Raw genomic sequence first — 15,654 nt, 5'->3', positions numbered from 1 at the left:
TCTCCCAGGTGCCCACGGCGCAGCCGTGGCGATCGAGGGAGCTCTAGGTGGGGTTTCCCCCTCGTCAAAGGGGGGTTTGGGGGTCCTCCCCCAAGAAATTTAAAAAATGTAAGACACCAAGATGCCCTTTTAGAGCTTAAAAATACTTTTCAAAACTCTAACAAATTTATATTTATACTTCAGTATAGGCCCAATTATTTCGGCATCTGCCAATTTACATTCTGCAAATTTAATGCGTGTTCACGTACACGTGCGGGCATGCGTGCATGCGTGTGCAGGTACACGTGTGTGCATGAGTGCGTTGGTGCGTACGTGCGTGTGTGTACAGGTACACGTGCGTGCGTGCATGCATGTGCACGTAGACGTGCGTGCGTGCGTGTGCACGTACACCAGCGTGCATGCATGCGTGCGTGCGTGCGTGTGTATGTAAACGTGCGTGCATGCGTGCGTGTGTGCGTGCGTGCGTGCGTGTGCACGTATACGCGCGTGCGTGCGTGCGTACACGTGCGTACATGTGTGCGTGTGCACGTACACGTGCGCGCGTGTGCAAGTACACGTTCGTGCGTGCGTGTGCACTTACACGTGCGTACATGCGTGCGTGCGTGCGTGCGTGCGTGTGTACGTACATGTGCGCGCCTGCGTGCGTGCGCGCGTGTGCACGTACACGTGCGTGCATGAGTGTGTACGTGCGTGCGTGCGTGTGTACGTACACGTGCGTGCGTGCGTGCGTGCGTGCGTGTGCTTGTATCGAACAATATCACGCATCTGCTTGCTGCCAACCGTTAAACTGCGCATGTGCGCATATGACGTCAATGTTTATAAACATGAAAACAACGTCATGTAGTAGTATATATGCGTGTATACATAAACTATGTGTGATTTCAGATCATTATATGCTCGGGATTGCAATAATTGTAGATAAGGCCTGTGCATAACGAAAATGTGTGCTTGAAAAAAATAATGATCGGAAAAATTATGGCTCCGCCGGCCCTGCTGTCTACGTTACGTAAACAAATCTGTCCCAGAAATTGTTTATTTGTGTCATCCCACGATTTATTCATTTCCGTGTGACAAAACATCAGACACACTTCATGTACAGTTGTTACAGAAAATAGCTATTAATTAGAGTCAAACAACACACTAGACTGATGACTATCCAAGATTTTTAGGATCAAAATCATTGTTTACGTAACTTCACGTAACACTAGGACAGATTCCAATAACACGTGTGTCCTATCCGCTTCCCACAACACTGGCAGTGAAATGAACTTGCGGGGTTGAAAGTGCCCGTATGTTGATGACGTATGCATACATTAACATAGTTTTGTCAAAACAGCCAATTCACACTGGGGCCATAAGGTTACATTTCGTAACACACGAAAACGGGACAGATACGATGACTTGACTCTTACAAATGGATTTTAACTGGTCACATGACTGTTCATTGACAAGTTTGTAGACACCAGAGAAGGAACAATATTGGCAACATATTTAACGTGTTTCACTTGGGGATTGGGTGCAGCAGAATTTGTTGGGGTGTCATTTTGTTCTTGAAGTCTAGGGGACAGACCGTTACGTAAACATCAGCAATATTTTCATCGGTCTGTTTTTATCAACAACGAGACAAAATTCTCAACTAAAACATATAAATCATTCCCAGAGTTCATAGTCTTCAAGATTATTTATTTACAACAATGAAAAGAAGCGTAATAATCATTTAATTTTCTTCTAAATGTAGCTATGATAGGAATGTCCATTTGTGGACTAGGAAAATAAGGGCGTTTGTGATATTTGTGCTGTAAATAAAAGCAATATACCAATGGGAATATGCCAAATTTGTTTATATTATCTCTTAAACATATTAAAGTTATAAATAAGAAGAAATTATAGTATCATTCACTGTTATTTATTTTATTCAAGTAGTTTTTCTTCTTGGGTGACAATATCCTGAATAGCAAATATAGAGTCATTTACAATATTCTAATATATGAAGACATCTTTACAATATTCGAATGTGTGAATTAATGCATCTTTAAAATGTAAGAGCACGTACGTACGACTCTACGATTATTCAATAAGATATTAAGATAATTGATATAAGATATTGTAAGATCTGACGATGGCGGACCATTCATATCGCTTTCAGTTGGGTGTGAGACCAAACGTCTATAACACCCGCCGTGCAGCACATGACCGTTTCTTAGCGCTTGGCAAAACCCTACATCTATATATTTATAGATGCCATGTGATACTGGGGTGGGGGTACGTACTACCGCTGAAGGGGTCGTTGTCGTATCAGGTACTACAGATATGTACCCGAGGTACATACATGTATATACAAAGTGTACCAGACTTGTACTACAGAAGTGTACCAGGGGCGGATTCAGACCGTATTTGCCGTATTGGGAAATACGGTCTAGATTTCAAAGTGCCCTTCGAAATTTTGCGCTAAAAAAATACAGAAAACAATTTGATGGAATTTGGCTATATTCTTTATTTGTTTTATTTTTCTTCTGATTCATTGACAGGACTTGAAGGAAATCTAAATTTTACATGGTAACAAAACTAGCTTTGATATCTGAAAAAGAAGGGAAGTGCTTGAATCATTCTGCATTAATAGCTGGTATGCAAAGCGCAGGCAAAATGAAGCAGAAATAAAATTTCATATGGTTTTTAGCTATTGCTGCTTGACTAAATGTGTGCTCAAATAGTGCTCATTTTTGTGCCCAGGGACCCTTGAAATTTTGACCCAAGACCCCAGACCCCCCGCCATGTGCTTCCGCGCCTAACGGCGCCCACTGTGGGGTGGTGTGCCGTTTTTGGGGGATGTGCCCTTAAAATCTGAAAAAATACTGTCTAGCTCCAGCCCTGGATCCGCCCCTGTGTACCCTAACCCTAACCCTAACCCTAACCTTAAACATACCTCATATAAAAATATAAACATAATACTAAACAACCTAAAACTACCTCGGGTAGGATCTGTAGTACCTGATACGACAACGACCTCATCTGCCGTACTACCATGAAAAGCGGGCCAATCTGCATATGCGCAATTATTAATATACTCGAGGGGAAATGTGGGGGTATAATTTTAAACGGAAGTTAAAGATTCTTCCAGAGAGGGCGAGAGAGAGAGAGCCCCCATGTAATATACGCATATGTGCGCCGGCCCAGTCGGCATATCAACATTTTTCACACGCGCCTATAGTTGGTTTGCGCACACAGCACACAGCAATATAGGCTATATAGCAGCAATAGCTAACCATAAACCCAACCATAAGCACGGACCTATATGTAGTATGTACACGCGGCTCATTTCACAACCATGCTATACGTATATCTATATTGCAGACCCCTCGTGACTAGACTTCTTGAACTCTTGTTTACCTAATACTGAAATAGCTCTGCTCTAATAGTAAAAACGCAAAGTTTTTCCGGCTAGTCACGTGAGGGGGTGTGTGCCTCTGACGTCATGGGCAGCATGAATGAAACTAGTACGCGCGCGGCGACTCGCAGGAGTATGTCAACATGGCGTTGCGAGATGCGTTACGGATATCGACTAGCCTTCGTGTATTTCTTCTACTCCGCCGAAAATCGTTCACTCGCTTGTTGCTAAATCATAAAATCGATAGGGCATTAAGTCGAAGCGTACCCGCCGCTAGTTTGCTGCAAGGAAAACCTCAAGCTCGCAAAGACATCACCATATTAGGTGCTAACGCAAAGAGCGCGCATACTTCGCTTTCGTTTGAAGATCACACCGAGGCTTATCGCAGTAAGTCAACATGGGAGATTCTCCGAGCGCTTGTCGTCTTCAGGATGTGTTGTTATGATTACTTGGTCGACAATAATGCACAGGTAACACCTTTTTTTATTATGGTGACGCGATATATTTGAAATTATTACTGTTACGCTGTAATCTGTACGTCTGTACGTCTGTAACACCGACACAGTCACAGGCACAATTGGAACGTCTCAATAAAATAAAACAAAGGTAAATAAACACGAAATGTATTGTACCAAAGTCTTAATGTTTCTCTACTCTATTTAGCACGTACTATAGCAGCAAAAAAGGGCAAACAAGGTGCTAGGAGTCATCAGAAGGTGTTTTACCGGCAGGTCGAGGCACACCATCGTTCCCTTATAGGGGCCTTATAGTTATATAGTTATACAAGTCCTTGGTCCGTCCACACCTTGAATATGCTATACAAGCTTGGAGACCATATTTGATAAAGGACATAGAGCTCCTTGAAAAAGTTCAGAGACAAGCGACTAAACTAGTGGAAGGGTTGGGTAGCTTGCCATACCAGCAAAGACTTCAAAGGCTGAATCTTACTACTCTAGAGACGCATAGAGAGAGAGCCGATCTTATCGCAGGGGCGGATTCAGACCGTATTTGCCGTATTGGGAAATTTATTAATACGGTCTAGATTTCAAAGTGCCCTTCGAAATTTTGCGCTAAAAAATACAGAAAACAATTTGATGGAATTTGGCTATATTCTTTATTTTTTTTATTATTTTTATTATTCATTGACAGGACTTGAAGGAAATCAAAATTTTACATGGTAATAAAACTAGCTTTGATATCTGAAAAAGAAGGGAAGTGCTTGAATAATTCTGCATTAATTGCTGGTATGCAAAGCGCAGGCAAAATGAAGCAGAAATAAAATTCCATATGGTTTTTAGCTATTGCTGCTTGACTAAATGTGTGCTCAAATGGTGCTCATTTTTGTGCCCAGGGACCCTTGAAATTTTAAGATTTCCTGGGGGTGGCCACCCAGACCCCCGCCATGTGCTTCCGTGCCTAACGGCGCCCACTGTGGGGTGGTGTGCCCTTTTTGGGGGATGTGCCCTTAAAATCTGAAAAAATACTGTCTAGCTTCAGCCCTGGATCCGCCCCTGTATCGAGACCTACAAGATTATGACAGGCTTGGAGAACATTGATCATAGGACATTTTTTTCACCCGCAATCCTGTCCACCACCAGAGGTCACAGCATGAAACTGTACAAAGAGCGCAGTCGTCTTGAACTACGTAATAATATTTTCTCTCAGAGAGTGATTGACAGCTGGAACAGCCTTCCCCAACATGTTATCGCGGCAAAGGACGTGCTCTCATTTAAAATCGAATTAGGCCACTATTGGATAGTTCAGGGTTTTATATAAGCGCAAGCTGCCTAACCCTTGATAGCCACGCAAACACTTGATGTGTGGCTGTACAGTAAATATATTTCACCTATAATCACCTGTAAATGCCGGTCAATTGCTCATCTGCAACACACAAGTACACCGCACGCCCGCCCTGTGCACAAACAACATGAATAAGAGAGTTCATGTCACTCGATCTCTTATTCATGTTACTTGTGTGTTGCAGATGAGCATTTGACCAGCATTTACAGGTGATTATAGGCGAAATAGAGTAGAGAAACATTAAGACTGGTAGTAAATATTATAAATTTCGTGTTTATTTACCTTCTTTTTTTTATTGAGACGTTCCAAGTGCCTGTGGACACAGTGCTATGCTGTTGTTCCTGTTAGTGTTGCTGATCTAGGGTCTATGTACCCCAGGGTACTACCGAAGGGTACCCTGGGTACGGTTTGATATATCGGAAAGTACCTCGGGGTACTATACCATATACGATATGTCGCTGCGTACTCTGCATTGTCCCACCGTACCCTGACTTTTAGCCAACTGATGTCGTAATACATACACTCTGTCAAGTTACCACATCACATAGAAGAAACCTCAAAACATCACAATCCAATAAAAATGTATGCTATATGTTTGACTATATTTTTCTTTTTCCTTTTTTTAAACGAAGAGCTAGCTTTTATATTTTAGTTTTACAACATCTGAAATCAGTTGGCTGAAAGTCAGGGTACGGTGCCAGTAGGACAATGCAGGGTATGCAGCGACATCGTATAGTACCCCGAGGTACTTTCCGATATATCGAACCGTACCCAGGGTACCCTCCGATAGTACCCTGGGGGGCATAGACCCTACTAAAATTTAAAGGCTAGCTCTTCGTTTAAAAAAAAGGAAAAGGGAAAATATAGTCAAACATAGCATACATTTTTATTGGATTGTAATGTTTTGAGGTTTCTTCTATGTGATGTGGTAACTTGACAGAGTGTATGTATTACGACATCAGTTGGCTGAAAGTCAGGGTACGGTGGGACAATGCAGAGTACGCAGCAACATATGATATTGTATAGTACCCCGAGGTACTTTCTGATATATCGAACCGTACCCAGGGTACCCTCCGATAGTACCCTTGGGGACATAGACCCTATCAGCGCCACTTGGCAAAAGCCCAAGGCTGCACAGTGTATCTAGCTTGGCATAAAGACGGTCTCAAATTGCCTTTACCAACACAACCCATACTGTGTAGTGAGCATCTGGCAGCAGTGTCATAAAACATGGTTTGCACAGTCCTTGAATTTGAGGGGAGTCCTTGAAAAGTTGGTAAATTTTGATTTTGTGCTTGAAAAGTCCTTAAATTTCATGAAAATGTCATTGAATTTTTAGAAAGAATCCTTGCCTGTATTAAAAAGAAATTTTGTACCATCAATAATATGCAAACCTCAATAAAAATGGCGTTAAATGCGATTAAAAAGCTATATAGACACGATAGACAGTTAAATGATGATCACAAATTACAGTAAGTCAGTAAAATCAGTCAGTAAATCAAGGTATGTTGTAGAAATGACAGTGTTTAGAAGGGTTTATTAATGTGATCCAGGTAAGTTTTAGAGGTGACAGTGATTATGAATGGGGTTATTAAATTAATCAAGGTATATTTTGTTATGTGTATGAATTCCGATAAAATGTCCGATAAAATGTCCTTGAAAAGTAATTGAAAAAATTTGCAGTCCTCAGTATGAACCATGTAAAAATATAAATGCAGTCCCTGAATAATATTGCAGCTAATAATAATACAATCTGTTATCAATTAATTATGCCTGTATATATATATTTATAATTATATATATATATATATATTATATATATATATATATATATATGTAGGTATATCTGTTGGAAGAAAGGTGTGCTAATGAATATCTTACCTCATATACCACGCTACTTGCAAAATTTTGCTAAATCGCTTCTTTTGACGCCTTTCGCTATCTGTGGTTTCACAGCTGATGAAGCTGGGCAGGTGGATATTTGGTAAGCGGCTGTTCGAGTTGGGTCTCCGAATGACCATGTATGGTCACTTTGTCGCTGGAGTGGATCAGGATGAGATCAAGCCGGTGTTGAGCAAGATGAGACAGTACGGGGTAAAGTCGATCATGGACTACAGCGCGGAGGAGGATCTATCGGCAGAGGAAGCTCAGACGGCCGAGATAGAGTATGATTTACGTCTCTCTGTTCAGTCGCTTTACCAGTGTAGCTCCTTTCCTCTGGCTAGAGGGAACAGTAGCTTCATTTGCTAGTGTGTGTGGAAGCGAAGGGGTTCCTGTAGCAGTAGCAAAGGAGCTAAACTGGTATAGAGCTATCGTATATTAGTAGTGAATAGAAACAATAGAATAAAACAGGTGGCACAATTTTAGAAAATGTGAGCCATGAAATTATAATGGCATGTCCACTACATTTTAAATTAGTGGCTGTGCGCGTAAATATTATGTAATACACAAACGGCCACTGGTTTAAAATTCGGCGACGCCACTATGATTGTAGCTTTGCACACTCCGTTGTTTTTATTGTTTATTTAAGATAATATACTATCAGGAGTAGATAATAGAAGACTATCTATAATAGAAGATCTATTATCTACTCCTGATATTATACATGTGTACGTGACTCTGTCCCTGTTGAGAGTAGGAATGTTTTTGGTAGTTGAAGTATCAGCTAGGCTATCCTGTAAAAAATAGGATGTACAGCAATGTGCCTGCAGTGTCTGTAGGTGTTTTTCTATGCCATCACACGCTTCGAGTTAAATTTAGATGAAGATATAGACTACTTTGGAGGGCGCTTTGCGCGCATATGCACTTAGATACAATAATGTAACCCAAACCCAGGATAGGTTATCCTGGGTTTGGGTTACATTATTGTATCTAATATGCACTATGCAGCGTCGTCACTGCATAAGCTGGTTGACCTCCTAGCACTTACTATTCCTTACGATTACTAGCACTTAGTTCAGTATACCACACTGGCGGATCCAGGTGAAAGTGGGGATATCAGGCCATCAGGGCCATGCCTCTTTCCTATCCAAGAATCCCTTGCAGAATACGAATGAAAGAGAGCTCAATGCAGTTATTTGTGCTTTTTTTTTTAATTCGCACTTGACTCACTATTACCCATATTTATCCGATTCCCCCACTAGATCGAAGCACTGCTGACTTGCGCTCTGCTTCCTTCCCCAGCTGCTGCAGGGGTCTATGTACGCACAGTGCTCTCCGAGACCTGAAGCCCTTTCCTGGATTCAAAAGTGACACATGCAGTGACAGTTTTAATTGTCTGCTTCGCTGCACCCCAAAAACCTTTGACAAGATGTCGTTGTTATAGAATAGTGACAGATAATAAAAAAAACTACAGGAGTGCATGATTTGTTGGTCTATAAAGTTCTTACGACCTACTGAACAAGGATGTACATAACCTTGACATATTTAGGCCGGCAAGCTAGCGAGTTCAAAATTGGTAGACAGTACGCGTGGATTCTAATCCTGTTTTAGGGATCAGCTTTCAAGACGCGACTTGAGTTCCGGACCGTAGACAACTGGCAGGGGATACCCTAGAACGCAGCTTACTATGTGATGTCGTGAGGACAATTTAATAAAGAAGAATTAATCCACACTGTTTCAGTTGACGGAACGAATACTACCTGTGCCATGTGCATGGATATAATTTACTAGCTGTAGGCATGTGTACATTTCTGTGGCCACATGCGCCTGCCTGTACACTGTTGTGTGAAGTGATGGTAGTCGACCCATCTCATTAGGCATGCCTCCCAGCATGCATATTTGTTGTACAATGCTTGTTGTATGTGGGCCGTTCACACCCGGGGCCCTGACCATAGCTCCAGGAAACGATCGCAGGCGTGTGTATATTGGCATTAGCCTTCTCGCAGCATGTCCTGGCTACACCCGATGACCGTAAGTAGATCAGTTTGCAGAAACAAACGAGAGAGTAATGTGGGTTGCGGCTTAGCAAGCTGAATGGTGACCACACTGGCCCACTGCCCATACCCTGGTAATTGCTGCGTACGGCTGGGGCACCTCCCTGCAGTCCATATCGCCCGTAGGCATGCAGTTGTTGTAGTAGGTGGCCTTGGAGAACAAAAATCATGTATTATACGTTGCGCTGAGGATGCGCGCAAAAACGCGCAGAAATCGGCTCACGGTCGCTCGAGCGGGAGGCGAGTCCTGCGGGTGGAGTCGTACTGGCTAGATGACTGTAGGTGCGTGAGTACATGCTGTATAGCCAGCCCCCTGCTGTGTGAGACTACCATCGATCACGACATAAAAGAATTACCAATAAAGCCCGTCATTAGATGCACGAGTGACCGCACCACTGTATGTGAAGGTGCATGGACATAACTCATTAAAAAAGTTCATTCCGGGTTGATCTAATGACTTCAGTCAGCTTTGAGAAAGCCTGCTGATAGGAGGCGAAATGTCAGCGGTACATTTTGATCAATACGGCTGAGTAAAAATTAACCAAGATAGCTCTGGTGCAAGGACGCATCTGCATGTTCCCATGAGCGCCCCCTCCCCCTAGGCATATATCTGTCAGTATGTTTACCTCCTCTGTTGTGTTATTTTTCCAGAGGTATTTTGCCGAATGCGGATCAAAAAGAATCCACTTTCTGTAAGTGTAAATGTTGTCACGGATTTTTATGTAAAGTTTTTTCTATCGTAGCATGTCTATATATATAGCGTGTGCAGCCATGCCAATTTTCTTGCCAAGTTTGCCCATCTGTATTACTATATAAATATGAATTTAATTAAAAATAAATTGAGGCGCTTCTGATTACATGCAAAAATCTTCGAAGCAAAAGATAGATATGTCATGTCATACTATGGATTTTCATGCCATGCTATGGAAGGTCGTGTCATACTATGCAAGGTCGCCCTATACTACATGGATGTTTGTGTCGTAACATAGGAAGGTTACGCCATACTATTGAAGGTCATGTCATATTGTTGAAGGCCATATTATAATGTCGAATGTTGCATCATATCGTTGAAGCCCACGTCGTACCGCCAATCGTTGCATGTTATTGTTGAAGCCCCCCGCCAATCTGTTGTATGTTGCCTCGCACTGCTGAAGCCCACGTCTGTCTGTCTGTCCCGCAGACACGGAGAGATACGCGGCACATCCCGAGCTGGGAGACAGACGAGAGAACGTGATCAGTGCGAGAACGTACTTCTATCTCAACGAGGCGCAGTGCGAGAAGAACACTGAGATCATTCTCAATTGCATCGATGCAGTGTCGGGTATGTTTAGCTCTTAGATAGTAGGTAGTCTTGGGTTTTAAATGTAGGTGTATGTGTAGATGTAGGTGTGGGTGTAGGTGTAGGTGTAGGTGTAGGAGGAGATGCAGGAGGTGTAGGAAGAGGAGGAAGAGGAGATGGAGGTGTATGTGTAGGTGTAGGTGTAGATGGAGGTGTATGTGTAGGTGTAGGTGCAGGTGGATGAGGAGGTGTAGATGTAGGTGTAGGTGCAGGTGGATGAGGAGGTGTAGGTGCAGGTGTAGGTGTAGGTGTAGGTATAGATGTATGTCTCCTCCAGTCAGACATCCGATTGTGTGCACATTCATACGTGCACTCATTCATGCTTTTGACATTCAATCGTAAACACATTAAGTTCTACACTTGTTCGTTTGTATCTTGGAGTAATCATTCTGACATCAGAATGATTACTCCAAGTTTGTACCGAATATGATACCTGTGTGTAGGTAATGCAATGATGCGTTGGGCAATCAGCTTGGGAAGCAATCGATAGTGATCGATAGTCGTTAGGAGTAATTCGCAGGCTGGGGCTGTAGGTGTATGCCGGACAGGTGTAACTTGGCGCTCGCTCGATCGGCAGGTGCGACGAGTGGGACCGGCTTCGCCGCTGTCAAGGTCACGGCGCTGTGCCGGCCGCATCTGCTCATGCAGCTCTCGCAGATTGTTGTTCGCATGCGCGAGTTTTTCAGACTGCTCACGGGCGACAAGTCGTACAACATCTTCCAGGTATGTTCCGCACGCTGCCGTTCCCGCCGGGTATGTCTGTCACCTCCTCACTTCTCTCTTGTAGTGGTCACACGTATCGCCTAGATGTGACTGTTTCCGCTCTAGATGCCAGCACTTGCCGTGGACGTTTATGTTTGCACTTGTGTGGTTACTGCCTGCCTGTGGGTGTTGCTCTCTGCCCTGTAGAGGTCAGCACTTGTCCTTGGCGTTAATGTTTTCCCTCTGGAAGGAATCGCTTGCACTGGGTGTCAATGTTTCTTCTCTAGATGGCATAATTTGCCCTCCGTATTACATTACTACTTCCCTTCTAAAGGACATCACTTTGTGCTGGATTTAATTACTTGCCCTCTAGAGGCCATCACTTGCCCTTGGTGGTACTATTTCCTGCATAGAAGGTTCCACTTCCTGCTGGATTAATTAACTTCTTCACTAGAGGGCATTAGTTGCCCTCAGCGTTGGTTGCGTAGTAGCTACGTGGGTTCTGTGTGCATTCTATCACGCTAAAATCAATGTCATCGCTGTTGCAGGAAAATGTCCCGCGAATAAAGAGGCAGCAGTTCACCGACAAGATGAAGGAGTTGGGAATCCCCATCACTGAAGAGAAGTGCAATGAGTTCTTCACGATGATGGATGTTGATCAGAATGGGTGCGTACAAGCTACCTCTAGTGTACTCCACTATCCGTCCGTGCCTGCGTGTGTGTGTGTGCGTGTGTGTGTGTCTGCGTTTGCGTGTGCGTACGTGCGTGCGCGTGTCTGTCTGCACCTGGATAGGTGCATATAAGATGAGGGTTGCTGGCATTGTAATCTCAATTTTTGTTAAACACTATTTCCGTTTATACAAATGAGATACTGAGAACTGGCCATACTTTGTGTCAATCAGAAAAGCATTAATGCAGTCCACTAAGCTTGCCATTAGGTAAACACCATTGTAATCCTTCACATGTCCGCGGGGAAAGTGGGTCGGGGCCATCCCTGCGTGAAAAAAACGCGTTTCTCTGAATAAAAAAGCTTTGTCACGTTGGTGTTTTTTACAGTGAGATAGGTTTGTTTGAGTGGGAGCGATTGCTCAAGCTCAAGGTCAAGATGTCCCAATACTTTATGCTGCCGAATGCTGAGGTGAGAGTCATCGTTGATACTGCTCTTTCCCTTTCTATACCTACATATCTTATTCTCTCCCGCTCTCTCATACCCATGTGTGTGTGCGTGTATGTGTGTGCGTGTATGTGTGTATTCCTGTGTGTGCATGCCTGTGTCTGTATGCGTGTGTGTGTGCGTGTGTGTGTGTGTGTGTGTGTGTGCGTGCGTGCGTGCTAGCGTGCGTGCGTGCGTGCTAGCGTGCGTGCGTGCGTGCGCGTGCGTGCGTGCGTGCGCGTGCGTGTGAGCGTGGGTGTGTGTGTGCGCTCACGCACGCGTGGGTGCTTGCTTGCCTGCGTGCATGTCATGTGGTATAGGGATGGGTCTGGGGACAGGTTTCACTCTTGATCATGATGATGATGATGATGCTGTTGCCATTGATGTTGTTCCTCCAGTGGTGGTTGTATAGACTGTACCTCTTGTCTTCTCATCATTTGTGCACTTATTCACTGGCACTGTTATTGCTTACAGACAGGTAAGCTGGAGCCCATCATCGCGCCTCTGTCAGATGACGAGGAGGAGGCTTTCATCAACATGATGCGCAGATTGAATCTCATCGTCGAGGTGAGGTGGCGACATCGTGTGGCTCATAATGTTATTAATCTTAAACGCATTCTTCGCTGAATTCAACTCAAATTTGCGTTAGATTTCGGTTAAGGTTAGGGACACGTTATCGTTAATTATGAAGTTAGGTTACTGATACAGTTAGGATTTGGGGACAGGTTTAAGGGTGGGGTTAGTATAAGGTTACTGAAACGGTTAGAGTGTAGCGACATGGTTAATGAGAGTGGAATGATGATAATGATGATCATTTGCGTCGGTATCCCAAAGTAGGAGTCTCCGCAGTTTGCCCAAGTAGCTGCTTCATCGCGCGCTGTAAGCTTAATGCTGTGTTACTCACGCTGCCTTGCTCGTGCATGCGTGCGTGCGTGCGTGCGTGCGTGTCTGTGTGCGTGCGTGCGTGCGTGCGTGCGTGCGTGCGTGCGTGCGTGCGTGCGTGCGTGCGTGCGTGCGTGTCTGTGTGCGTGCGTGCGTGCATGTCTGTGCGCATGCGTGCGTGCGCGCGCGCGTGCGTGCGTGTGTGTGACGCATCGTACGTGATCACATTGCAGAGAGCGAGGGAGCGTGATGTGCGCGTCATGATAGACGCAGAGCAGTCGTACTTCCAGCCGGCGATCAATCGACTTTGCATTGAGATGATGCGCAAGTTCAATACCGACAAGTCTGTGATATTCAACACGTATCAATGCTACCTGAAGGTATGTATGTAATATTCAAAACGTACCAATGTTACCTGAAGGTATGTATGCAGTAGTCAACACATATCAATGCTACCTGAAGGTATGTGTGTAATACTCAACACATAGCAATGCTAACTGAAGGTATGTTGTGATAGTCAACATATATCAATGCTACCTGAAGGTATGTGTGTAATACTCAACACATAGCAATGCTAACTGAAGGTATGTTGTGATAGTCAACACATAGCAATGCTAACTGAAGGTATGTTGTGATAGTCAATACATATCAATGCTACCTGAAGGTATGTTGTGATAGTCAACACATAGCAATGCTAACTGAAGGTATGTATGTGATAGTCAACAAATAGCAGTGCTACATGAAGGTATGTCTGAAATAGTAAAAACAATGCTACCTAAAGATATGTATATGATAGTCAACTCTGGTGCCTGCTGGTATGGTCAACACATAGCAGTGCTACATGAAGGTATGTCTGAAATAGTAAAAACAATGCTACCTAAAGATATGTATGTGATAGTCAACTCTGGTGCCTGCTGGTATGGTCAACACATAGCAATGCTACATGAAGGTATGTATGTGATAGTCACTATGTACCAGTGTTACATGAAGGTATGTATGTGATAGTCACTATGTATCAATGCTACCTGAAGGTATGTATGTGTTAAGCTGGGTTTACGCTATCAACTTTTCAGCAAAAAGTTGACAAGCTGAAAAACTTATCGACTAATCGACCGAATATCGGCAATGTAAACGTAAACTTTGAGTGCTCAATAAGGTGATAGCAACTAGTTGAGAGATTAGAACATGTTCTATTTTTTCCACTTTTGTTCAGCGAGTTGATCAAGTATTTGCCAGTCAGCCACTCCTATAATAGCAAGCTTTTAAGTTATCGACTGCGAGTCAGCAAACGTTTCAACATTTGACCCACAGTGTGTGAGCGGGGCGACGTAGATACGCATTTTTACACGTAATAATTCGCGCCACTGTGGCACCGATAGCAAAAACGCGCTCTCCCCCTGGGTGGAGGGACACGCCTGCTGACTGGAACATCTGATGGAAAGATTGATAGAACGTTGGAAAACTTCAACTCACAAGTGGGACATACTCTCATGATATTTCCTGGCCGCGCTGGTGCCAGGTGTCTTGTTATATTAGATACATCAAGCTCACTCATACTTTCTAAGTAGTTTCTATTTTTGAAGTGAAAAAATGTGAAGTCAGTGTCAGTGTCAATGTCAGTGCTGTGCACTTTGCTGTCATATATCGTTTTACTTCGAGTCATTTTGTGACCGCTTAGTGCTTGTATATTAGCAGAATATGTATGCAGAATATCAGGAGCGTATAATGACAAATATGTCGACATTATATATATGTTGACATGTATATAATGACATTTGTCATTATACGCGCCTGAGAATATGTATTCAGGATATGTATGCAGAATATATATTGGCAGAATATGTGTTTTGTAAGTGAGAAACATAGTGTGACATGATCGTGATTATGTTTATCATGAGACAGGGTGCATACGACAGTATAAAGATGGATCTTGATTTCGCCAAGCGTTCCAACTTCTACTTTGGAGCAAAGATTGTGCGCGGTGCCTACATGGAGCAGGTAGATTATAAACAGCTTGCTTAAGGCCGCCGCACACCAGCCGATTTTTCACGCGATTTGATCGGCCCGATAGAAATCAGCCGATATCGGGTAGGTGTGCGCGTTCATTTATAGACGATTTTATTTTTATCGGGTGATCGTTCTGAACCGATGAGCCGATGAGCCGATGAGCCGATTTTAAGGCCGCCGCACACCTACATCGCTTCATCGCTTCATCGCTTCATCGCTTCATCGTTTGTAAAATCGGCTGGTGTGCGGCGGCCTTAAAGGCCACCGCACACCAGACGATTTTTACAAACGATGAAACGATGAAGCGATGAAACGATGAAACGATGTAGCGATGTAGGTGTGCGGGGAACACCTACGATAATTTCTGCAAGGTGAATGTCATTTGACACGGGCACGTTCAGCTATTGGCTGTTCAATATTTATCGCACACGATTTTCCTGAGGTCACGCGC

General features: G+C 43.7%; 1 protein-coding gene across 2 annotated transcripts in view; it reads left to right on the top strand.

Moving 5' to 3' along the window:
- The first annotated feature begins 3,499 nt into the window (after window positions 1-3,499).
- LOC106818225 (proline dehydrogenase 1, mitochondrial-like) overlaps window positions 3,500-15,654 on the top strand; it is an 18,709-nt gene continuing 6,554 nt past the window's right edge. Inside the window, exons 1-10 of one of the 2 annotated variants that reach the window (XM_014822948.1) lie at window positions 3,500-3,855; window positions 7,142-7,350; window positions 9,772-9,812; window positions 10,301-10,441; window positions 11,037-11,182; window positions 11,710-11,828; window positions 12,218-12,299; window positions 12,789-12,881; window positions 13,430-13,576; window positions 15,099-15,194. In XM_014822948.1, coding sequence (XP_014678434.1) covers window positions 3,529-3,855; window positions 7,142-7,350; window positions 9,772-9,812; window positions 10,301-10,441; window positions 11,037-11,182; window positions 11,710-11,828; window positions 12,218-12,299; window positions 12,789-12,881; window positions 13,430-13,576; window positions 15,099-15,194 — 1,401 coding nt within the window. In that variant the 5' untranslated portion in view covers window positions 3,500-3,528. Of the gene's footprint in view, window positions 3,856-7,141; window positions 7,351-9,145; window positions 9,403-9,771; window positions 9,813-10,300; window positions 10,442-11,036; window positions 11,183-11,709; window positions 11,829-12,217; window positions 12,300-12,788; window positions 12,882-13,429; window positions 13,577-15,098; window positions 15,195-15,654 lie in introns of those variants that run through there. The other variant, XM_014822949.1, reaches the window with a different exon arrangement.

The sequence above is a fragment of the Priapulus caudatus genome, unplaced genomic scaffold (genome assembly GCF_000485595.1).
Source record: "Priapulus caudatus unplaced genomic scaffold, Priapulus_caudatus-5.0.1 Scaffold2099, whole genome shotgun sequence".
Taxonomy (NCBI): domain Eukaryota; kingdom Metazoa; phylum Priapulida; class Priapulimorpha; order Priapulimorphida; family Priapulidae; genus Priapulus; species Priapulus caudatus.
Note: the sequence above shows the minus strand (reverse complement) of the source record. Positions and strands in the feature narration are given on the sequence as shown.